This window comes from Sitophilus oryzae, unplaced genomic scaffold, assembly GCF_002938485.1.
Source record: "Sitophilus oryzae breed Bouriz unplaced genomic scaffold, Soryzae_2.0 scaffold_1869_pilon_pilon, whole genome shotgun sequence".
NCBI lineage: Eukaryota > Metazoa > Arthropoda > Insecta > Coleoptera > Curculionidae > Sitophilus > Sitophilus oryzae.
This window is the reverse complement of record NW_022146578.1, coordinates 773852-798465: the sequence shown is the minus strand read 5'-3', so window position 1 is coordinate 798465 and position 24614 is coordinate 773852. Positions and strand designations below refer to the sequence as shown.

The 24614-nt window shown below is 32.6% G+C and overlaps 2 protein-coding genes across 2 annotated transcripts in view; one reads left to right on the top strand and one right to left on the bottom strand.

The window, feature by feature from the left end:
- The window catches only part of LOC115883293 (katanin p80 WD40 repeat-containing subunit B1), a 63182-nt gene extending 41342 nt beyond the window's left edge, over window positions 1-21840 (bottom strand). Inside the window, exons 1-3 of the mRNA XM_030901626.1 lie at window positions 21477-21840; window positions 20608-21419; window positions 12957-13260 (exon numbers count right to left, since the gene is read on the bottom strand). Of these exons, the coding sequence (XP_030757486.1) occupies window positions 12957-13260; window positions 20608-21419; window positions 21477-21510 (1150 nt within the window). The 5' untranslated portion in view covers window positions 21511-21840. The remainder of the gene's footprint in view (window positions 1-12956; window positions 13261-20607; window positions 21420-21476) is intronic.
- A 384-nt stretch (window positions 21841-22224) lies between these two features.
- LOC115883309 (mannose-P-dolichol utilization defect 1 protein homolog) lies at window positions 22225-23342 on the top strand. The gene is made up of 2 exons (XM_030901655.1): window positions 22225-22467; window positions 22520-23342. The coding sequence occupies exons 1-2, from the start codon at window positions 22368-22370 to the stop codon at window positions 23149-23151; spliced, it is 732 nt and encodes a 243-aa protein (XP_030757515.1). The 5' UTR covers window positions 22225-22367; the 3' UTR covers window positions 23152-23342.
- Window positions 23343-24614: the final 1272 nt, after the last annotated feature.

Here is a 24614-nt window from a genome sequence, read left to right as displayed (position 1 = left end):
TAGAAAACTATAAAAATTATAACAGATATACCCTATATTTATTCATTAAATAAAATGTTACACTTGCTACTGTAACGTTTAAATGCTTTTAATAATTTTTTTCAATTTTTATTTAAGAAACATAATATCTTCATAATATGGCAACATAGGGAGTAGATTAAATTTACAAGAAAATAAACCCAGAAAAGATCCGGCAGTTCTCAAAATTTAAGCGAAAAATCAAATTGCTTGAAATTTTCAAAGTAGAATATCTCGGTTATTTTGGACTTATTTGAAAAACCGTAAATAAGAGAAAATATATTTCTTTCATCGAGATCTATCAGCCCTCAAAAAGTTTGCACTTAATTAAGACTATATAACCAGCTAAATTTTTGTACCACATGGTGGCATACAAGCGATTTTAAGGAAAAAATACACTCGAGATACATCTTATTATTAATGACACAATTAATGTCGCGGAAATTATAAATATTATTGGCACGATGAAAGATATTAAAAACTTTTTAAGGAATCGCCCCCTCGGCGTCGGTGAAATTCTGCTCCTAATTTTCCAGGCCTGTGTGAGACAAGATGGTTTAAAAAAATATTCGCGTATTTGCACAACATTTCGCGGTGATCGTTAGACCACTTGAAAAATTATCTATTAGCCAGGAGAAAAATTGCGTATCAGTTACATTCAGCCATTACCAAACCTTCAATATCGTTGCCCTAACTATAATGGCAAAATACTCGGCTTTATATCCAGTCACATATAAAACATAACAGTCTTTCGCTATTTTCTCAGTTTCAGTTATGACCGATATATCTGGTTTTGCATCTCGGTGCCTCAATTGTGCCCAATTAGCATATTTTGATTCCAAAAATACGTACATTTGATACCAATTAAACTTTCAGTTAGGTAATCGAGAGCGCGATTTTTAAATTCATTGTTGCCAATCATGACAATATATTCGTCGCCGGGCTGACTAACTGGAATTTAAACATCCCGCTGAGGATTCAGGTGGTAGCTGCTGTAAAAAAATGTCAAGTTGCTACATTTATTTATTTATTTCCTGACATTGTCATTTGTTTTGACAGAATTTTGTATTGCGAGTTTTTGGTTTAAATTAAATGTGTTGTGAGATTTTAAGCTTAAAAATATTAGAGCAGACTCTCATGGCACAAATGGTTGTCGTCTCGACGAACTCAGTGATGATGTGTTCTGGTGTTTCTTCATTTTCCCCACAAATCTACTTTCGCCGTTGTTTCTTAGCTTCAATCTACTAAGATGTTCGTTGAGGAGACAATGTTCCGTAAAAAAACCCGTGACAATTCGAAGGCTGTCGAAATCTTTGATTCTACGTGGTCGTAAGTCCTGAGAAAGTTCTTCGAGTGCCTTAGACCGCTGGAGGATTCCCATTCCAGATTACGGATGGAGTCTTCCAAGTTCTTGAGTTCCGCTTTAAGTTAGTTTCCACTTGAGAAGCAGAACGGTTCTGGCCCAGTTAGTGGACTGTGCGCTTCTTTTCTAGCTAGATCGTTTGCTTTTTCATTGCCTTCTATCCCTTGGTGGGTTGGCACCCAGAGGACTTTATTACCTTTGCCTAATTGTCGGCATACCTTTAAAAACAGCAAAGTAAAATACTATAAAAATGGCGTCAGAGTTGTCTTCTAAATGAGGATTATTTATTATTTTATCGTGAATGTAATTTTAATAAGTCGAATATACGAAAGAATTATGAAGCAATCCAACCATATGAAAACCAACTACATGAAACAATGTTAAAAAAATAATACATTTTATTTCTCTCTAATCTGATAATTCTTATAGTAAACCTATCTCTCTTTGTCGACTGAAATATCGATTTAAATATCGACCGTCAAGCTTGACCATATTTTCGCTAATGACAAGAAACATTGTTAAAATACTATTTATAATATAATGTATGTTTCCTCCTAATCTGACCTTTCCTCGACTGAAATGTCGATTTAGAAATCGATCGACAAATCTGTATTGTTCCAAGGCTACCATCGATCACCTGCTGGAAGATACACGTCGATTCCGGTCGTTTTCGAGAAACCGGTGGGCCGAAAAGCGTTGCGCAAGGTGCGATTTTCAATTTTAAAAAAGCAAATAAAACGCGTCAGGTGGAACATACCCGACGACCTAGAAGATGGTACAATGTTAACTTAACAATAGAGTAGAAAAAATTACGAAACCAAATGATGCGTTTATAAAAAAATATCGCAGAAATTATTACGGTTCGGAATGATGTCATGGCGGTGTTCTTTAAACATTACATCTGCTATTTACAGTAGTACTCCGTATATGGTTTTGGTGAATATAGTTTTCTAATTATAAAAATAAATATGAAATGGTCATATTCAGAAATATCTAATTTGATCAAGGTCTTCCTTGGTGATTTTCAAGCGAATACAGTATTGTCCATTAAGTAAGTATGCAACATAATATGTGGGATTTTTTTATTAGAAGTCCAACCCAATGGGAATACTAACAAAAGTACTTAGAATGGCTGCAAGTCAAACAACCTACAGGGTAGGCCAAAAATACGTACGTTTCGCGGGTGTCAAAACGAATGTACTTTCCTTGAACGAATGAACTTTGTAAGTTTTGTATAACTTAATGTTAAAATCAAGAACAAAGTCCAAAACACTGTCAAAAAAATTCTTTATTAGTGACCGGTTTGCCGGTACCGGTAGTTTAGGCAATTCCTGCCATCATCACACAAAAAAAAGTCAAAGTTTTGTCTTTGACCAAGGTCCGATGATGGCTGGAATTGCCGAAACCGGTCACTAATAAAAAAAATTGACAGTGGTTTGGACTTTGTTCTTGATTTTAATATTAAGTTTTTTACCATGGGCCACCACCCAACTAAACTACTTTGTGAAAATAAACAAATTCTATAACTTTTTGTATAACTATTTTTCACATAAATATAGAGCTTGGATTAGTCAAGTATCTGACATACGAAAAAATATTTTGGAAATACTAAACAACTAACTAAAGTTTCAGGAAAAACGGTCTACCAAGGGGTTTGAAAATAATCAAAATATATTATTTTTATTAAACCTTTCGAGTTCTGGCACTACTTCGGCAAGCATTTTCGAGCATATGTTCATAGGAACTTTTTGCTTTATTTTTATCTGTAGGATTACCCCCCGAAGTTAGATATACTATTTTTTGACACCCTGTATACACTAATTTAAGTTACTATTCAAACAAATGACGCCATGTTCAAAATTAAAATTAACGATTAATCTACGATGCAATAAAAAATAACTTTAAATTTATTTGAGTTACAATGACTAACGTTCTAACGTATATCTTAACAAAATTGCAAATAACAGCTTATTTAAGACGATAAAATTAATATTTTGAACACGTCTGACGGCAGAATAAACAAATCTAAGAATTTCATAATTCTAAAAAATACAAGCAATTTACTATTATAATTAGTAATAAAACTTTTATTAGCTTTCCAAAATAACTAAAATGTATAATTATTGTATCCTTTCAAATCATTTAGTATACGGTTTAATTCTTCGTAAGTTAATGGTTCAAGTGAAATTAGTCACTTTATAATTAAGATTTAAATTCTCGTATAATGATATTGAACTTGAGTAGGTTACAGAACACTCGTCTTGACAAAAATGGAAATAATAATTTAAATTTTTAATTGAGTGACAATAATAAACAATGCTCTTTAAATTGTAAATGTAAACTTAAGACAAAAACGGAAAACATAATACAAGCTACAGTGTAGTATCTTGGAATAATTGGAATTTAATTAAACTTGGTTAACTTCAATAAATTTAATAAGTTTATGATATTTTTAAGAGCTTAAATCGAGGTGGTTTAAAATGTCTTACGAGTGAAGAAATAAAATAAATGCGTACTGTTTATCCATGGTCTCGTTATAGGACTTGTGTCAAGGAAGACAACATAATAAATTAATGAAGGTTTTTACACTTGCCAGCAAAATTATCCAATTTACAAATTAGTCTTGTTTTTTTTAAGTCATTTTGTATAGCTTAATGATGGTATGATAAGGGATTATTTATCAGATGTGGGTATATCGACAACTGCTGCGAATACCATGGAGAGCTCATCGAACAAACATTTCCATTATTAAAGAACTAAAAATTGAGACACGTCTGGTCACAAAATTAAATCAGTCAATCCTGCGATATTTTCGCCATATTACCAGAAGTGGCACCTCAATGGAGAGACTGAGGGGGAGGGGAAGTTAGAGAGAAGGCGATCACGTGGAAGGTCACCTAAGATGTGGGTAGACCAATTCAAGACTCTAGTGAGCCACAGCCTGCCTGAAGCTTCACATATGGAGCAGTGTCGAACAACTTGGCCCAAGGAAGTGAGGGGCATCAATACATGATGCCACCATATTCTCACGTAGGGTCATAGGGTGAAGGACCGAAGATAGCTTACTAGTTCAGTTATAACAGCATAGTTTACTAATAATTATATATTTGAGGCGCCACACAGTGGGGTATTTGACACCGATAGTTGATCGAAATTTTTTTGATATAGACCTTATATAAATATATTGCTATTTTCAATTAAAGAGGAAATAATATGAACAAAATAAAGGATAATTCGTCGATTCTAAAAAAAAGAAAGAAAAATCACTGTTCCAGTGTTTCCACAGTCAATGCCACTAATGCCAGTAGTAATATCGTAACTAATACTACTAATGCTACGACTGATCCGCGACCAATGCCCATACCACTAAAGCCGCTACTAATGCCAAATTGTGCTATACTGTTAATGGCACTAATGCGATCGCTTTGTACACAACAATGCCATCGCGGTTTACACCTCGCATTAGTATATCACTGATTTGCAAATTAGAGGAAACCAAGAATGTTTTTCTCATTTTATCAGCAAAGTCGCAAAAAGTCGCAGTATTTTATTTTACTGTATGACAGCCCAATGTTTACTAAGTAAAACGTATATAGACAATATGCTGAATTCTTCGAAATGCGCAACTAAATCTCTAAGTATAATAAAAATGTCACAAATTTAATCAAATATTCTGAACGCCTAACTTTTAGTTGCAAAAAAAAATCGTTAGTATAGAGAATATCAAAATAAATAATATGTTTTTGCAGAATACATACCTGAAGCTTGCTGAGCCATTTTCATTCAAAACAGTAATGTAAACGTAAAAGGAGCACAAGAACAACAATTTATAATTTTAAACATAAAATTTAACCATTTACCTCTTATCTGTGAGAAGTAACTTTGACGTTTCGTTGAAACAAATGAATGCAACTAAACACACCCATAGCAACGCCATTCATGGCAGACATGATTTAACTTATCATTTATCTTTTTTTGAACACATTTGCTTTTTCGAATTTCGATCACCTTTTTCATGCTAACACTCCACCGTGCGCCAAGTTGAAAAAATCCGTCTTATCCCAAAAACGTTGTTCGAGATAATAAGCAAAAAATGTTTTAGCAAACACTTGAAATTTTACAAAAAAAACGTGTTGAGTGGAATCATTGTTTTGTATCTCGTTTTTCTAGAAATAAAAATTAACATTTAGTGCATATTGCGGGTTTAGCTACAGCAAGATAACGATGCATCCTAACTTGATTTATTAGATATGCTATTTTATTAAAATTCGGTAAGGATTTGAAATGGATAAGACGTCAGTAATGTTCGGTGGTAATATTATACTTGTGTAAAAAGCCTATGAAAAAATGCGGGATTGCAATAATGACAATAAAAAAGAAATATATGTAAATAAGACGGATTTTGTTGCATTAACATAGTTTGTAGTAAATTTTACATAGCAATAGGCGGCTTTTGCAGTTACAGTTTGGGACTATGTTTATTAACATGTTATTCGGTTATTTTATTTTAAAATGGATAAGGCGGGTTTTACAACTTTAGAACCTCTTTTAGTACATCGGTTTTAGTTTCATAAAATTTTGAACCACTGGTATCAAGAAAGACATGATGTTAATAAATGTTTCTATATTAAACCAACAAAATGATACTGTGTAAGTAGTTTAATTAGTTTTAGCGTTTTAAAACATGTAGGTATATTTTATTACAAATATAAATCATGTCTTAGATATGGTCTAAATTATAAAAAATTATAGAAAAATAATTGCTTACAATACATATATCTAGCTCTTAATAGACTTATTATGATTAATCTATAATTACTTCAAAATATTCATACCAATTACCAACTTTAATAGCAGATAATTTACTTACTACATCTACATATTACTACCTTTACATCTACATAGGTACACCAAAACGTTTAAATTCACTGCTAGGTATAAAATACATCGTTTGCCGCAAAAACGCATTATGTGAGAAATGGCAATTAGCAATAAAGTGAAAAATATGCATTTTTTAATATTTACAGATGTTTCTCAAAACGGTTACACGCTACTACGGTATACTATTATAACATCATAATTAAAGGTGTTTGTCTATTAAAATAATTTCATGTTTTTTTTCACTGTTTTCAAAACTCTGGTAGACTGGCTCACATGATCGATCATCAAAACTAAAAAAAGTATATTTAATAAATGTACGTTGTCGTTAAATAAGATTGCTACATCAGCAAAGTAGCAAAATTACTACAGTAAGAAAGAGGAAGGAAAAGGGGGAGGAAGAAATCCAGTCAAGGGCGGTTTTAGAAAAAAAATTCTAGGGGCTAAAAAAATTCTAAATACAAATAATGTTCGTTTTTTAATTCTCCATCTACTAAAAATATAATATATAGAGTGTTCCATTTAAAAAAACGAAGAAAAATTATTTTATATTTTAGAAAGTTTGCCGTAAAATTTTGAACATCCTGTATGATTTACGATTGCCATATTTATAGCAAGGTAAGTATAGTCCATCTAAAGTAAATACCTAATATACAGGGTGGTCCGAACTGTATTCCGGAAACTTCAGCAGCATATTCTGCAGATAGAAATAAGTAAAAAAGTTCTTATAAATCTATGTCCTAAAATGCTTAGTTTCAGAGTTACAGGGTGTAGAAGTTTTATTTTTATTTGGATTTTTCCAAATAATTTCTGAAGTAACATTAATATTTGGATGAAATTTGGTGTCTGGGAGTTTTTTGATATGAGAAATTCGATTTTGATGTCAATATGGCTCCTACTTGTAGAGGGCGCCACCTACATATTTTTAACTGGTTTGAAGAGTAATAACTTTTCGTCCGTACCTGTTTAAAACTACTAAGTAAAGAAATATACATTTACGACGTTTTTAACGTAAAAAAGATCTCTTAATAAAAATCGCTACGAGTAATAGTTCTCGAGATATTTGAAATCGAAATTATCAATACCTGTCATCATTGACATAAATTAAACATGTTGACTAAATAGTTAATAGACGGAAATCATAAATTCGAAATATTTTTGTGTCAAATCATCACCAATCGTCATTTTTTCGAAGAAAATTTTATGATTAATTTAAAAAAATAAAAAATTTTCCAAATTTATCTTTTTAGTCCAATAACTATCTACTCAACATGTTTATTTTTTGTCAATAATGACATGTATTGACTATTTCCATTCTAAATATCTCGAGAAGGGTTGCTCGTAACAATTTTTACCAAGAGAAATTTTTTACGTAAAAGAATACGAAAGTGTATATTTTTTTACTCAGCAGTTCTATACAGGTACGGACAAAAAGTTATTACTCTTCAAAACAGTTAAAACACATGTAGGTGGCACCCTCTACAAATAGGAGTCATAATGACATCAAAATCAAATTTCTTATGTCAAAAAACTATCAGACACTAATTTTCATCCAAATATTTACGTTAATTCAGAAATTATTTGGAAAAAATGGAAAAAAAATAAACTTCTACACCCTGTATCTCCGAAACTAAGCATTTCTGGACATACATTTATAAAACTTCTTTTTATCTGCAGAATATGCTCCCGAAGTTTCCGGAATACAGTGCGGACCACCCTGTATATAGTTTAGATTTCAGAACAGTACTTGTATTAGTAATATTTTTTTAAGAAGAGCTGAAAAATGTATATTTTCTATTTATTTATAAATATGTCTGAAATTATCGAAAAATATTTGCTCATATCTTAGGATTACGTAAAATGATCTGAAAGGAAGCCAAAAATGCAATAATATACAGGGTATTCCATTTAAAAAAATAATCCCGATCAACTCACACATTTTTGAGCCACCCTTTAGAAGTTAAAATGTTTTTCCTGAAATACATCCTAGTACATACTTTTTTTTAGGTTTGCACTTAAAGAAAATTCCCAAGTTGTTTATTCTAGGAGCTACAGATGCCCGACGCAGTAATGCCCGACCTGTATATTGTCTAAATCTAGCTAGAAAACTATAATAGAAACTGACTTTGTTATAATGTTCTTAATATTTTTCTCTTTTATTTTCCCAAATAAAAAATAATTCAAGTTATACATCTTGCACACACTAAAAAATGAAGACCCGCCTTGTTACAACGTTAATTAGTCCAATTTATTCGGTATGCAAAAGGTCCCTTAATAAGACAAAACGCTCTCTACGAACTTTCGCCGAGACCGATTGAAATGGTCGCGGGAAAATTATTAGCGCACTATTAAATAACGAATTCGCGACCATTTTACCATAACCGGTCCCCCTAAGCGTTTGGCTCGAGATCAAATATTATGGCAAAGTCACTGGAAACGATTATTGTTTATTAATAGACTCAACTTGATTTTTCTTTCTATCTAAATAAATTCACTTTCACTTAGTACCACCGCACCGTTGAACGTTACCGTTAATGGTCCGTTCTTTTTCAATCTCTGTACCGCAGAATTTTTCCACTTTTCTCAAACAATATCGTTTTTACAAGTTTTTTATGCCAATTTCTAATAAATAGCATGTAAGGAGTGTTGTAAAATGCTAAGGAATTTATTTTTAGTTCATTCATTTTCAACATTCCCCGACTAGCGATTAGCGAGACTGGTTTTGGTTGTTCTCTCAAACACCAGTCTTGGTCTTGCTTTTTGCGACCAAGACTGGCGTTTGAGCTGCAAGACCAAGACCGACCAGTGCAAGACTTCCGCAAGACAAAGACTTAACCAAGCAAGGTGCAAAGACTCTCGTCTGAGCATAACAGGGGCGATGAAATCAACACCCACTGCAGCATCAATGGAGGCGCTTCTGGACCTTCCGCCTCTTCACATAGTGATCCAGGCAAAGGCAAGAATGGAACACTATATACGAAACAAAGTGCGTTGTCTCTGGGAAACAGGATAGAAACAGGACACTTAACAGGGGAATTCTAACGGGGGACCTCTACTCCAAATGAGATCGAACCAAAAGACCCCTCTTTATCACTACTACAAACCATTCGAGGTAAATAAAGGCTGATTCTCACTATACCTTCCGTATCAGCTACCTTCCGTTTTCTTTCCGTTTACATAAAATATTGTATGATAAATGAATAGAACAATGCACACTATCCGTTCCGTATCGGAAACTTTTTATATTCTATATTTCTATATCTATTTGGTATTTCCTAACTTCCGCAATGATACAAATTGTACAATAAAAAGTATGGAACTGATATGGAACGGAAGCATACGCATAGCGTGAATACAATCAAAAATACGTAACGGATATGGAATGGATATGGAATTGAAACGGAAGGTATAGTGAGAATCAACCTTAAAATGGACCGAGGAATGTGGACAGATACAGCATTCCTTCAGGACAGACTAATTAGTCCATCCTAACCTGGTATACGAGACCGCTGAAGAACAGACCGCTCAAAGACCGCTGAAAGAACAGGAGCTAGAGTATTTGGGAAAAGACCATAAAAATTAAAGGGCAAGCTTATCCTTTTCCTTGGGTAAATATTCAACCGTATTATTTCAGGCAGAAATCTTCGCCATTCTACAATATGCGAGAGAAAACAACAGAAGAGCTTATTCAGGTAAGCTTATTAGCTCAGACAGTCAGGCGGCACTTGGAGCCTTTATGAGCCCAAAGGTATCGTCGAGACTCGTCTGGGAATGCCTAGGCAAACTGGGAGCTCTGGCACGAATGAACAGAATTAAATTATTCTGGGTGCCGGGCCACAGCGGCATCCAAGGCAACGAAAAATCCGATGAGCTAGCTAGGCAAGCATCATCGGCATCCTATCTTGGTCCAGAGCCAGTACTGGGAATACCCAAATGTATGATCCGTAGTGCACTCTGGATTAGGAATCAGCAGAATGTCCACTGGAAAAACAGACACGGGCACAGACATAGCAAGGCCTTTGTCCAAGGACCTAGCTCTAAAACCACAAAAGAACTGTTAACACTTAGCAGGAATAAACAGGCTTACAACAGGCCTCTTGACAGGTTGTCACGTGATACCTGAACAAGCTCAACCTGTACCAAGGAAGTTTTTGTTGCAGACTCTGCGATAAAGATCATGAAACAGCGGAGCATATAATATGTCACTGCGAGGGTCTGGATCGCAAGCGAAACTTTTTATTTCGGAAAGCAAGGCTAGAACTGGAGGAACTATACTCCTATCCCATTAAAGACCTGCATAAGTTGGTGCAGGGTACAGGGATAGGAGAATGGGTGCTGATATAGAAAGAGGATAAACACAGTAGGCCTCACAGGCCGCAGTGTTTCCGGAAAAGGACGGCCCCTTATTATTAAAAAAAAGCCATGCTAAAAATAGTGATAAAAATTGCTCTTGACCAAAAATAAATTGAGATCGTCATTCTAATAGTTCTTTATTGGCCCTACTTTTTATAATTGAAGAGTGGAAATACGAAAGGGGGTAAGTGCCAAAAATTATTTTTTTGAGAAAAATTAGAAAAACATAGTAGAACCGAAAATAATAAATTTTTAAAATTACCTTTAAAAATACATATAAATATACATAAAAAATAGACGCTTTCGCTTGGCACCTTGTAACTTTTGTTAGGACATGCAGCATGGTATTTATTACCATGCTGCATGTCCTTAGTTTCTAATGCAATAACTTAATGTTGAAAAATTTGGCATTTACCCCCTTTGGTATTTCCACTCTTCAATGATGGAATTTTTTTAACACTCAGTGTCAAAAGACCCATTACCCTGTATATGTTGGTAAAACACATAAATACATTATCAGTTAATTATAATTAATTCACAATACGTAAAATTGCACTTAATGAGCAAGAAAATTGTACATAATTATCGTAATAAACCACTTAAACAGGTAGTTATGTTAGGGCCTTTTAATATATTACTTTATCTCTTATTTATAATTTACGGCTTACGGATTTTAAAATTTATTTAAACATTTTTTTGTAGATATGTATGTAAATTTAATTTTATTATGTAATAGAATACAAATTTTAGGTGAAAAACTCAGACTATAATTTTCCAAAAATTTTGTTATAAATGAAGAACTCTTTGAAGTCTATTGAAATATAGTTTTGCTAAATAATATTTATAGACAAAAGCGATGTATAATAATTATGTGTTATATCAGCTACTCCTGTATCGCAAATACTTGGCAGGTATTATCACAACATATTAACTCTATGCTTCAGCATAATTTAACAACAGTGTTTCCTAGTATATTATGTGTCAATAGTACATAATATGCCTAATAATGGTTCAAACAAACTAAGGATTTTAAAATTTTAAAACCCATGTTTATTTTTCGTATTAGATAAGAAGTCTCGTACTAACTATTAACACATTAACCTTGATCGAAATCGAAAATGTAATTTGCGATTTTAATCCCCCTGTCTTGAATATTAACATCACGTAGTTTGTTGCCTTGAAAAGTATGAGTATCTTATTTCTAACTGAAGTTCATGAAGCAGCCTTGTCTATATTGCAAAAACTAAATAAATATAAGCAAAATTAAATTTAAACAAGACAAAAAATAAATAAATTACTAAAATAAACATATATTATTTTAGAACCGTTATAAATTACTACATTCAAAAGAATCGAATCAATTAAATTATTAACTGCAGTGTAAAACAGTTAAAATCGATTAACCGAAATACCGTATGATCGAGAAAAAATGCCGTCCAGTTAGCTTAGAAATGACTATCGATAACATACCATTACATGTTTCCAGAATCGGTTTGAGCGTATGCAAAAATGTATAAATATATATTTTAAGAAAGCTGCTTCTTTGATATATCTTTTACTATGCCCTCTGGAACAGCGGGTAGGGTGTCTGGCTGCCGATAGACGTTGCGTTCACTACTGCGCATTGAAAGAAGTTCCTATATTTTTATTTAGTCCTTTAAGTACTGAATATTCTTATATATCTATTCTATATATACTAGTACTGAATATAAATCGAACAAGTATCCGTAGCGCGGCGCGAAAACGTTCAGCCTATAAAGCGAGAAGTCCAGAGTTCAATACCGGCTCAGGGTAAACTTTTTTTTATTTCATTTTCGTTTATATTCTAATAGTAAAGTGATAAATAATTTTGGTGATTAAAAAAACAATTATTTAATACTCTACTATCAGAATATAAAAGAAAATAAAATAAATAAAAAGTTTACCCCGAGCCTGTATTGAACTCTGGACTTCTCGCTTTATATGCTAAACGCTTGGCGCCGCTCTATGGAGACTTGTTCGATTTATATTTAATACTAGTATTTAACGGAATAAATAAAAATATATATATAGGATCTTCTTTCAATGCGCAGTAGTGAACGCAGTGTCTATCGGCAGCCAGACGACTCGCACGCTGTTCCAGAGAGCATAGTAAAAGATATATTAATGAGCCAGCTTTCTTAAAATACTTTCTCGAAAACGTTGCTAGCTCTTAGACTATTAAGGGCGAATGGCGAATATTTAGAAAAGCAATAAAACACTTTTTTTCAAACTTGTTCGTTTCTGTTTAACTTTTTGCAAAAACTTAATACACTCTCCATATGTCGCTGTCTTTACTATTATTTCAACAAAAACAGGTACTTACGGCCTTTTCCCCTGAATATTTCCTGGTAGTCCGTTATGTTGGTGATGTCGGCCACCGAGTCCTCTTCCGGATCGGTGCCCGACGTGTTTTCCTCGATCGTTTTCACGTCCAACGTGGTCGATTTCAGACTGATGGGTCGCTCGGCCTTGGAGAAGCTCTTCCTGAGGGTGGAGTGGTGGCCGAACGAGTTTTCCGTCAAGGTCGAGTCCGTAAGGGTCGAATTGTTCATGGTGTCCATCGGTCGACATTTTTTCAAATCCACCACGTAGACTTGGACGTTGGTTAAATGGAATGACGCCCCAATCTAAACAAAGTAACAATATTATAGTCGAGATCAATAAATTTGAATCAATTTAGGTAAATGTGTGTGAAAAACAAGTGGGTGATGGAATTGCAAACTTGCTCGTGAATTTTTATGAAAATTCTCCGATACCACAAATATGTTTTCCTATATTAACGCGTAATTTCGACATTTCAACGAAAAATTCAGTATCTGCATCAGGTCAAAACAGGTATGACAAATTGAACAAAGTATGTATGTTTGTAAAAACTGGTTCAAAATTTGTTACACTGTAAATGGATACATCTTCCATAATTTTCCGAATTTACTGGAATGAATCAAGTTGCTTTTTACCAAGCTATAAATCAATTTTTCCTATAACACCTTAATTTTATTTGTGACTTTCAATACATACAGGATGGTTCGAACTGTTATTCCGGAAACTTCGGCAGCATATTCTACAGATAAAAATAAGTAAAAAAAAATCTTATAAATGTATGTCCTAAAATGCTTAGTTTCGGAGATACAGGGTGTAGAAGTTTCATTTTTATTACGATTTTTTCCCAATAATTTCTGAAGTACTTAACGGCAATATTTGGATGAAAATTTCACACCTCTACTTTTCAACCAATAACATGCTTTAATGTTGACTAGTTACCATGGCAACTGAAAAAATTTCCGGAAATTTTTTCTAGGCGCCACGAAACTTTAGTGGAAATTTTTTGACAGTTGAAAAGGTAAACATAAGATCTACAATCATAATGTGAATGAACTACAAACTGTTTCCATACACTTGATTTTGATTTTCGGGTGTTATCTGGTTTTATATTTTTAATTTCTTCTTTAATGACTTGTTGGTTTACTTTTCCAAATCGCGACATTTCGCTATACACTTCTTACTCTACGTACAGACGTTTTAAAACTAGTAATAGCTTAATGACAGAATCGCAAACAAAAATGACAAAACACATAATATGTCAAAAACATCAATACCTTGGCCAACTTAACAAATTGAAATTATTTTAAAATGTCATGTTGGATTAATATTTTTTTTCAAATTTAGGTGTGAAATTTTCTTACCGAATACCACGCAAGCTTAAATTATTCCTGGAAATTTTCTTTCGGGCACGAATATTTTAGGAAAATTATCCCTCGTCTTCGACTCGGGATAATTTTCAAAATATTCGTGCCCTCAAAAAAATTTCCGAAAATAATTTAAGCTCTTGTGATATTATAAGTGAAAATTGGTGTCTGGGAGTTTTTTGACATGAGAAATTTGATTTTGATTGTCAATATAACTGCTATTTGTCGGGCGCCACCTACATGTGTTTTAACTATTTTAAAAAGTAATAATTTTTCGTCCGTACCTGTATAAAACTATTGAGTGAAAAACTATACATTTCCGTGACTTTTTACGTAAATAATAGTTTCGTTCCAACGACGGAGAGAACCTTACTCGGTACGGTAACGCTTCTGCGCAGTGGAGAAAAAGCGTTCCAACCACGAGAGAATCGTTTAGTGAACGATAACTTTTGCGTTCCAACAAGAGTTGTCACCGTTAGTGAATCGATTCCGGGACCGTTATTTCGATACCAGCCTGAAAGCAAGAATCATAGAGACTGACCTACGCATTAAGAATGTGTCAGCAGATTATTGATTCTTTCTGGACTTCAGTCATTTCTCTTTTTAATTTTGACAGTTTATTTATCTGTTGTTTTGAAGACGTTTTGAAGCTTAAAGTTTTATTTGATGTTTATCGTGCATTGATTTTAAATATTTCTCTATTTTAAAAAAAATTATTATTATTCTTCAAATCAGTTAAAAAATATGTATGTGGCGCCCTCTACAAGTAGGAGTAATATTGACATCAAAATCAAACTTCTCATGTAAAAAACTCCCAGGCACAAATTTTCATCCAAATATTGACGTTACTTCATAAATTATTTGGAAAAAATCGAAATAAAAATGAAATTTCTACACCCTATATCTCCGAAACTAAGTATTTTATTTTAGTAACTTTTTTACTTATTTTTATCTGCAGAATATGCTGCCGAAGTTTCCGGAATGCAGTTCGGACCACCCTGTATATTAATGTCCCACCCTCGGCCGCAACCTTGCAAATTATTGAAATAGGGTGCCTGAACATTTTTTTAAGAAAAAGTGGCCGTGCTTTGTATAGCTTTGGAAAACACTGAACTAGGCTATTAATTAACAAAATGCGTTGAAAAGAAGAAAAACAGCATAATTTTGATATGACAAATTTCTAATGAAATTAAGTGGCACAACTTTATAAAGAAAATAAATTCTAGATAACTTTTGTTATGGTCATGTTTTTCAGTGCAATTCATAGATAGCAATCGAGAACGTGCTAAATATAGCTGTGCGGAAAAACCTCGGGAAAAACTCTCACCGTTATGCGATATACGATGATGATAGTTTTAAAAACCTTCCAACCTCACAATATACATTCAGTTTGAAAACTTCGTCCAAATTTAGCTATCATAGCGTTGAGGAATCGCTTCTTCGAACACGCTTTTAGGTCAAGTGAGTTTTAGTCCAGAGTGACAAAACGCGATGCTTACTGCACAAACCCTTTTCTAATGACAACACACAATACGATATTTGGACAAGATCATGGCGTCAGATATCAAACTGTAGTTTCAGTTTTTGGATGTTTTCAACGTTCTTTACTACACCACGGTGATTTTACCCGAAATTAACATTCTTACGCTTCGTCCTACGTGGGAGACAAAAGGGCGCAATTCGGGCGGTGCGAGCGACGCATATTTATGAAACGAGAAACAACGTTTCCTTACGAAGCCGTCGTAGGTAGGGCTCACCACCCTCTGTTGTCGCACGCGTCGCTCGCTGGCTTTTGTCTCCCACGTAGAACGAAGCGTTATTTCCTTACAGTTCACCACGGGATAGTAAAGAAAAATTACTATATTAAAAATAATTTTTCTTTGGATTCTCATTGTTTCATGACATTCGTACGAAAAAAATACGTAAAATGATAAAAAAAAATTATAATTTTTGGAGATCCTTGCATATTGTTGACAATTATTGGTATAGTATGAATCAGTTAAAAAGCAACGAGCTACATTGTCTAATCATCGCCTGTCTCCCTTGCACTGGTGCAACCATGACTGACTCAGGAGAGAAGGAGCTTTTTGTTGTCATAACGCTCGTATAGTTTTCTCGACTTTTCTTAAGGTGCGTATTCATTATCCGCACGAACGAACGAACGAACGAATGTTCGCTAGTGGTACGGAGGGGGACCGCACGATAGGACCGCACGAGAAGACCGGAGGTATTTGTTGGCGAACGCCTTTGATGTACCGACTCGAAACGGATGGTCGAGCGAACGAACGAACGAACGGCCGCATGCGTTCGGTCCCCGTCTAAATATACCGCACTTTCATTCGTTCGTTCGTTCGGATAATGAATACGCACCTTTAGATGATTCGCACTATATAGAGACGTAGAAAATTTAATTTTAAACTCCAATCTTTAAAAATATGTTAAATTGTGCGCTGCTATTGCCCGTACAACATACAGTATGTATCCGGATTGTCTTTCCAAGAGAAAAAAGTTTTTTATTATTGACATTTTGGGAAAAATGCATTCTTCATAAAAAAATTGCTTGTTTTAAAATGGTTAATCCCGTTTATATTTTTCCAAATTTCCATTACCGTTTTAGAGAAAATTAAAAAAACATGAAATTATGGTTGAACTTTTTTCAGAAATAAGAAGTTCTAAAAGTCAAAACGTGTTTCTATGGTAATATACCTAATTTCGTTTTCATTTTTTGATAGATTTTTATTGATAGAATTTTAAATAACATAATATTTTTTGCTGTTTTAAAATGTCAAACAAGTACAAAATTTATTTAGTTCAATGCTACGGAAAGGGTGATAATAGTTATCGGAAAACGTGATACTTTAACAACAGCAAAAAATATGACGTTAATCAAAATTAATCAAAGAATAAAATCTAAATTATATTACCATAGAAACGACTTTTGATTTTCAGGACTTTTTAGGAAAATTCAACCATTTTTTTCCTCTTGTAAAGACAATCCGGGGACATCTGTATAAAAAGGTTGGAGTAAAAATAAACAGCGGACACTTATTTTTCTTCTTCAGCACTGTGTGCCCCCTCAAAGGCGTAGGTGAGTAAACGCAAATTTGTCGCACGGTTAGGAATGTACAAATATGACTTTTTTTCTTGTTTTGAGTCTGTTTTTCTTATTGAAGCATAAATTTTGCTTAATCCATCTGAAAGACCGCTTTTAAAACAAGCAAATCGCAAAAATTACAATGAATATTAATATCTGAAGGAATTAACGAGGTGGTAACTTTAGAACTTTTACACACACATCGCTGGACTTATTAATTACCTACTTAAAATATTTGCAGTTTAGCGCGCAAACTGACCACTCCAATTACAGAAAGGCTAATGATTTATAATTATATCAATCAACCTTTTTCCACTAGCACTCTTCAATATCGACATTATTTTTTTTTCATTGCCGCACACTTAAACAAAACGCTTTTAACCTACTTTATTTGGTAATACAATCGTCTACTTATTTGCCTTGGAAATGAATCGGGGTGGTGCCCCAGTTCCTTGTTATTGCTTTTTTTCTTTAGTTTACTACTTTAGAAAAAATAACTACCATCATAAAATACGTAATAAAAGACGGAATAAATGCATTTAGATTTTATGTGTACTGGCTCTTGTGGCCTATTCTACACCAATCTTTTCTTACCCAATACACACATGACCAAAATGATTGCATATAAAGATATTTTTATTTTATTTTGGGCCTAATATGATTCTTTTTATATTTTTGGACATATTGGCTTACTACACGACTAACTAATATAAAATTAAAAATCTAAGTGCAAATTGGCTGTTATTATAATTTTATTTCATAATGAGTGAAAATCAACAAAAACAAATTTCATTTTAAACAGAAAATATTGAAAACAATTTTAATTATTTCTCACAACTAATAGTCTGTATTGCCTTCTCGAGCCGCAATGCAAGCTGAGACGACGTGGCATGCTCTCAATTAAGTCGTCCAGAAGATGTTGAGGAATGGCTTCCCATGTTTCGCGCGCAGCAATTTTCAATTCATTTAAGGTACGGGGGGATCATTCCTTTTGGCAATATGGCGTTTTAGCATGTCCCAAGCATGCTCGATCACATTCATATCTGGAGACATCGGTGGCCACCACAGTTTTCTTATACCCTCTTCCTCACAAAATTCGCGAACTCCTCCACTGCCCCTCGAGATGGACGCACATGATATGTGCCTCTAAGATATGAGGCACCTGTCATTGTGCCATCAATAAAAACAAGAGGAGTTCGAGCTCCGTGCATTATACCTGCCCATACCATAATGCTTCCCCCTTGAAACGGGACCCGGGTTGAGCTGCAATCAAGCATGCTCTTCTCCCAGATGCTCTCCAGACCAAAGTTCGTCGCGAGTCTGATACTAGGCCTATTCTTGTTTCATCACTAAACATGACGAAATTCCAATTAGGTCCATTTGCTCTCATCTCCTCAGCCCATTGTAGTAACGTAATTTTGTGCTGTAAATTAAGCTTCGGAACACGTAGAGGCCTCCTTAAATGTAATCCTCTGTCATGGAGTCTTCTTGCTATGGTCTTTCTTGAAACATTTCCTCCTTCAAAGCGAGCTAACTCATTTTTAATAGCAGTACTAAAAAGCAGGGGATTGCGTCGTGCAAGAAGGGATATTTGACGGTCTTGCACAGCAGTAGTAACTCTCTTTCTACCTCCTCCAGGCCGATCTGTAACCACGTTTGTCTCCCTGAACTGTTTTAATATTCGCGAAGCATCGTTTTGGTTAACTCCTACAATTTCAGCTATTGCAACTTGCCGGTAGCCCTGTTGAGACAGTGCTACTATTCTGACTATATTAAACTGTGAAATAATGTTTCTAGACATTTTAAGGCCAAAACAATTATTATTACAGATTATCAAAGCTATGTATAAAAAAGGTTTCTTTAAATTCCTTTCCGTATATTTTTAAACGATATATGCAATAATTTTGGCCATGTGTGTATATTATCTTCTGATTACGTTTTCCAATTCACACTCTCCTTTTTACAAAGTCTGTAATGCTCTGTTACTAGATCTACTGCAGGTTTGATAGGTACCTATATCACGTGCGTTGTAAATTTTGAAAATGAATGCAACTAGAGGCCGGAATATTCAAGCCAGCAATATTGAAACTACAGAGTCGCCAATTTTAATCATATATTCTTTCCATAGTCTTTTTTTATTCAGTGCCGAGCATAATGTATTTTGCAATCCAATTAGTGGAAATGGACAGAAATATGAACAATAAAAAGAGTGCTGGTACCGGCGGCGAATGCTCTTATGTATGTCGTGAAAATTACATAACTTTATTGTATCCCTATCTATTATTAATTAACAGCGTTATAACATATCTATGAAAATAGAATTAGATAACTAAAGAATGTCATTATATTCAAAATACCTATGCTTTCTAAAAATAATGTCTTTTAAAAATATATTTTATATGGATTGTTTATTAAACCTTAAAAATGATAACTAAGGAAAAATCCAGGGAAAATAGGTCCCGAAAAAGAATTTTAGTTGTATAAATTGGTTAATATAAAACATTAAGATACACTTAAGATGTTATAGGTATCTGATATTTGAAATGTGAACATACTTTTCTAACTACCTACAATAATTCTTGATTAGCAGAGATCCAATTCTGTAATTTATATTTTTAGAAAAAGAAAAATGTTTAGATATTTATGAAACAGCTACATTTTAAATCACATTTAAAAATAAATTGAGTATAAAAAATTAGAACACTCAATAGGTAAGTACATAAATCTACAAAATTGGTTAACCTATTAGAAGTATTCTATTATTATGGATACATTTACATTTATGTTTTTTATATTATAGGTTTCCAGGGAATAAAAACTAGGTCTAGGTACCTAGAACACGTTTAGAAATATAGATTTTTAATTTAAATTGCAAGTTTGCTTTGACTTATGGCTTGGTTCTTTCAAGGTTGAGTTGTAATGCTCAAGTCTTTAACTGAAAAAAAAACATTCAAACAGAATGTAATTAAATCAACTGGAAAGACTAAAAAAATCTCAATAGAATTATATAACTTTTGTTTATTAAAGTTTAGGTAATTTGCATTTTTTATTTAATTTTATTCAGTTTTAATTAGGTACCTAAAAACATTTATTGTGCCATTATTTGTGTGTAATCAGACAAAAAACTACTATTTAAACATTTAATTTCATGCAAGAAATATTAAAAAAAAGAAACCAAAGTAAAAAACACTTACCAATTGATTTTGAGCAATAGAAATATCACAAACTCTGCCCCATGAAACAGGTACGGAATCATGAAGCGTACTCGGTTCCCATCCTATAATTTTCAAATAGTCTCTGACACCAGCAAATATAGATTCACCGTCCGGATGAAAACACAAAGATCGCACTGGTCCTAGGTCACTTTCACTAGACACTATACTAAAATGTTCCAAGTCAAAAAAATGCACAGATCGATCTACACTGCCCGTTGCTAATAAGAATTCTTGCGGATGAAATTCAAGACAAGTTACTGCTCTTAAATGGTCCTTGAACTCTTTGAGCACTCTACCTATACGTAAGTCCCATATTTTCACTATACCATCCTCACCTCCAGATGCAACCCACTGTCCATCTGGGCTAAATTTCATGCTATTCACTGTACCTTGATGGCCATTATATGTAAATATCACACCCTTTTTCCTTGTGTCCCACACTTTAATAGATGCATCACCACTACCAGACCCCAAAATGTCACCATAGGGATGAAAATCTACACATTTAATTGTATGTTTATGGCCATTGAGAGTACGCACTAATTTTGCAGCTTCTAAGTCCCAAACCTTGATAGCACCAGCTCGTGATCCAGCACAAACTAACTCTTCTAACTGATTAAATTGGACACATTCAATTGGAGTTGTGTGACCACTAAGGCTCATAAAACAACTCTGTTTACCTATAGCCCAAAGATTGACTTTTTTATCATCTCCTCCGGTAACCATAACTCTTCCAGACTTGTGACCCAATGCCACGCAATTTACATTGGCATTGTGGGCTTGCAAATCCTCTGAAAATGAAATTCATATCTTTAAGACCAATTATACTCATAAGATATTACACTTACGAAGCCTCCATGATCTCTTGCTTAAAGAAGCCATTGTAACAAAAACCTCTTCTGAAGTACAGTTTAACGGCAATAATCATTTTACGTTAGAAAATTTTAGCATTATTACTTCCATAGAGCCCATAATGGAAATTGTTAAAAACAAAACTGCACTACATTAAAAATAGTATTTCCAACTTGATTTATAAAAAAAGACAGTATCGAAATCACTTTTAACACGTTGCTTTGTACTTATTATTCAGATATATTTTGTTGAAAATCTGTATTTTTACCAGTGAAGTATTAAAAGTATTGCTCTATAATAACAGAGATTTACATTTAAAATTTGCAATTAATTCTAAAACAAACATTACTTCTCAACAGTTAAAATATTTATGACAAATTGTCACAAATTGACAAATGACAATCAAAAATCAAAATTAAAATTGTAAAAAAAGACAGAATATAGGAGTGTTCAAATGAATTATTGGGCTGTTTGGTTACCTTGATAGCTAAATTTATATATGATATTTTTTCTCGTACATTTAAATCTTTTTAAATCAGTCAGACACTTGAGTAATTTAAAATTATCAATAAGTCTTTTGGTATGCTATTTCAATTTTTTCAATTTTTTGTGATTATTGCTTATAAAACATTGCTTTCAAACTTGCAGAAATAATCATATATGATATTTTTAACCAAATTAGATCATATATCGTTAAAATATCATTATTATTCAGTGGTAATTTTCAAAAATACGTCATCTCTCTGTCATTCATTCACTAACCTCAATTAATTATTAATTACAAATTACAAATTTTAATACACTTTGATTTTAATAACATATTTTATATAAACTCCTTGTGGTCTAGAAAGATAAGGTAATAAATACATATTGTGCAATTAGCCACCATGAACTCGACAGCTTTTAACATATTCCGGCAAGTAGGATTGCTAGTATTTACCCCCCAATGTTTTGATAATTATTTTATAGATTTTAATTTCTACGATGGTATGTCGATAAAAATAAAGTCGATAGTTTAATTTACTTTTTTTCTTTTTAGTTCCATGTTTCAAATCTACTCTAAGTCAGGGCCTCAGTTTGGGTCTCATCTTAGGCTCAATATTAGTGAAAGTGCCTCAAATACTCAAAATCCTGCAAAACAAAAGCGGAGAGGGTATTAATTTATACAGTGTTACGTTGGACCTAACAGCAATGGTTATTCATATTTCATATAATTTTATTAATAAGTTTCCATTTAGTTCTTGGGGTGATACTTTTTTTGTGGCCATACAGACTGCAGCTATAGCCTTTTTAGTTTTGTGGTATAATGGAGCAAAAAGTCAATCGTTCTTATATATTTTAGTTGTCTTAGGTGTATGCTATGTATTAATGGGAGGACTTACACCTATTAGTGTTTTATGGTCTTTAACTTCTGTAAATATATTTATTGTCGTTGCCGGAAAGCTTTTGCAAGCTTGGACTAATTATAATAATGGACATACGGGCCAACTGTCTGCAGCCACTCTAATATTATTATTGGCTGGATCACTAGCCAGAATATTTACCTCAATTCAACAAACTGGTGATACATTAGTTATTCTTACCTTTATTGCAAGTACAGCAGTTAATGCATTATTGGTATATCAATTAGTTTACTATTGGGACAAAACAGTGAAAACAAAGAGTGATTAAAGTAATAGTTTATGGCAAATAATATTTATTTTCAAAATATTTTATTGTAGGATATTAAATAATAAAATTTAGAAAATAGCTAAGCTGTTATAGCATGAAATACATTTGTTGAGTAATTTGTTATAAATTATTTAATTAGATTTGTAATATAAGTATTTTACATATTACAAAATAAAAATGCTTTGATAATTTTTACAGGCATTTTATTCCCACTACATTTCAAAGAATGTCAAAAAGTAAAAAAATTATGTTTTATATTTTTACCCCCTTATCTGACATTGTAAATAAGATATATTATTATATAATATAATTATATTTAATTTTTATAAAAAATTAAATATAAAAAATATTACTCAATATATAATTTTCTAAACACTACTTATTTAAATTTTTCACATTTTGACCTATGAAAAAAATATAAAGCCATATAAGGACAGATATATAACACAAGGATAACACAGAAAGAGGAAATGCCACATTTTAGTGAATATTTGGTGAAAATACTATGTTACTAGGCAAGTAAAATAAATAAATAATCAAAAGTAGCATTCCCCATTTTGTCTAGAACAATTAAACAGAAATAAAAATTTTAAATTTTTATAATAGAACATTTTAAAGATCTAAAAATCTATTTTTTCTTGAATCTTGCTTATCTGTTTAAAAAATAAAATAAAAATTAAGTTAATATAGAATATAAAACTAATTAATTTATGATCACAGATCGTGCACAATTTTGACAGTGAAGTAATACATTTTTACACAAAATTTAAAGTTTTTCGATACAAGACCAATTAAAAATAATGTTATAATATGAAATTTAAATAATAATTTTAATAAGTATTTTTTAAAATTATTATTTATATTACATTAATCATTTCAATATTATTATTATATTCAAAATAAATATTTGTTGCTACTTTTTTAAAGATTTATAATTATATAATTTGACTCGCAACCTTTTGAATGAATTTTTTTTCGATATCTTGGAGCTAAAGACTCAGATCAAAGTTAAGGATTTCACTGTACTGAAGTTTAAATTGAATATAAAATTTAATTTTTGCAACAGTTATTAAGAACAGTTGTTTAATTTTCATATTGTTTAATTTTATGGCGAATGCGCAGGTAAATATTAAAAGTAAAAAATTTATCGTTTTGGTACTGCCTTTATAACCGTTTTTTCCAGTAATCATCATTAATTCTGAGATAAAAGAAAATGTCTTTAAGCCGATTTTATTGTTTCTTGATGGTACGACCCACTTTAAACTGGATGACCTTTTGTAGAAAGTGTAATTCCATGGAGATGACAGATCAGATATATTTCTTTTATTTTCCCTTTCTTACCCAGCAATCGTTATACATTTAGTATCGAAATAAACGTTTATAAATAGAACGAAATCATTAAAAATCATGATTTAGTAATTTGCACTTTGTGAACCAAAAGATGTAGTGGGATGGGTTCAGAC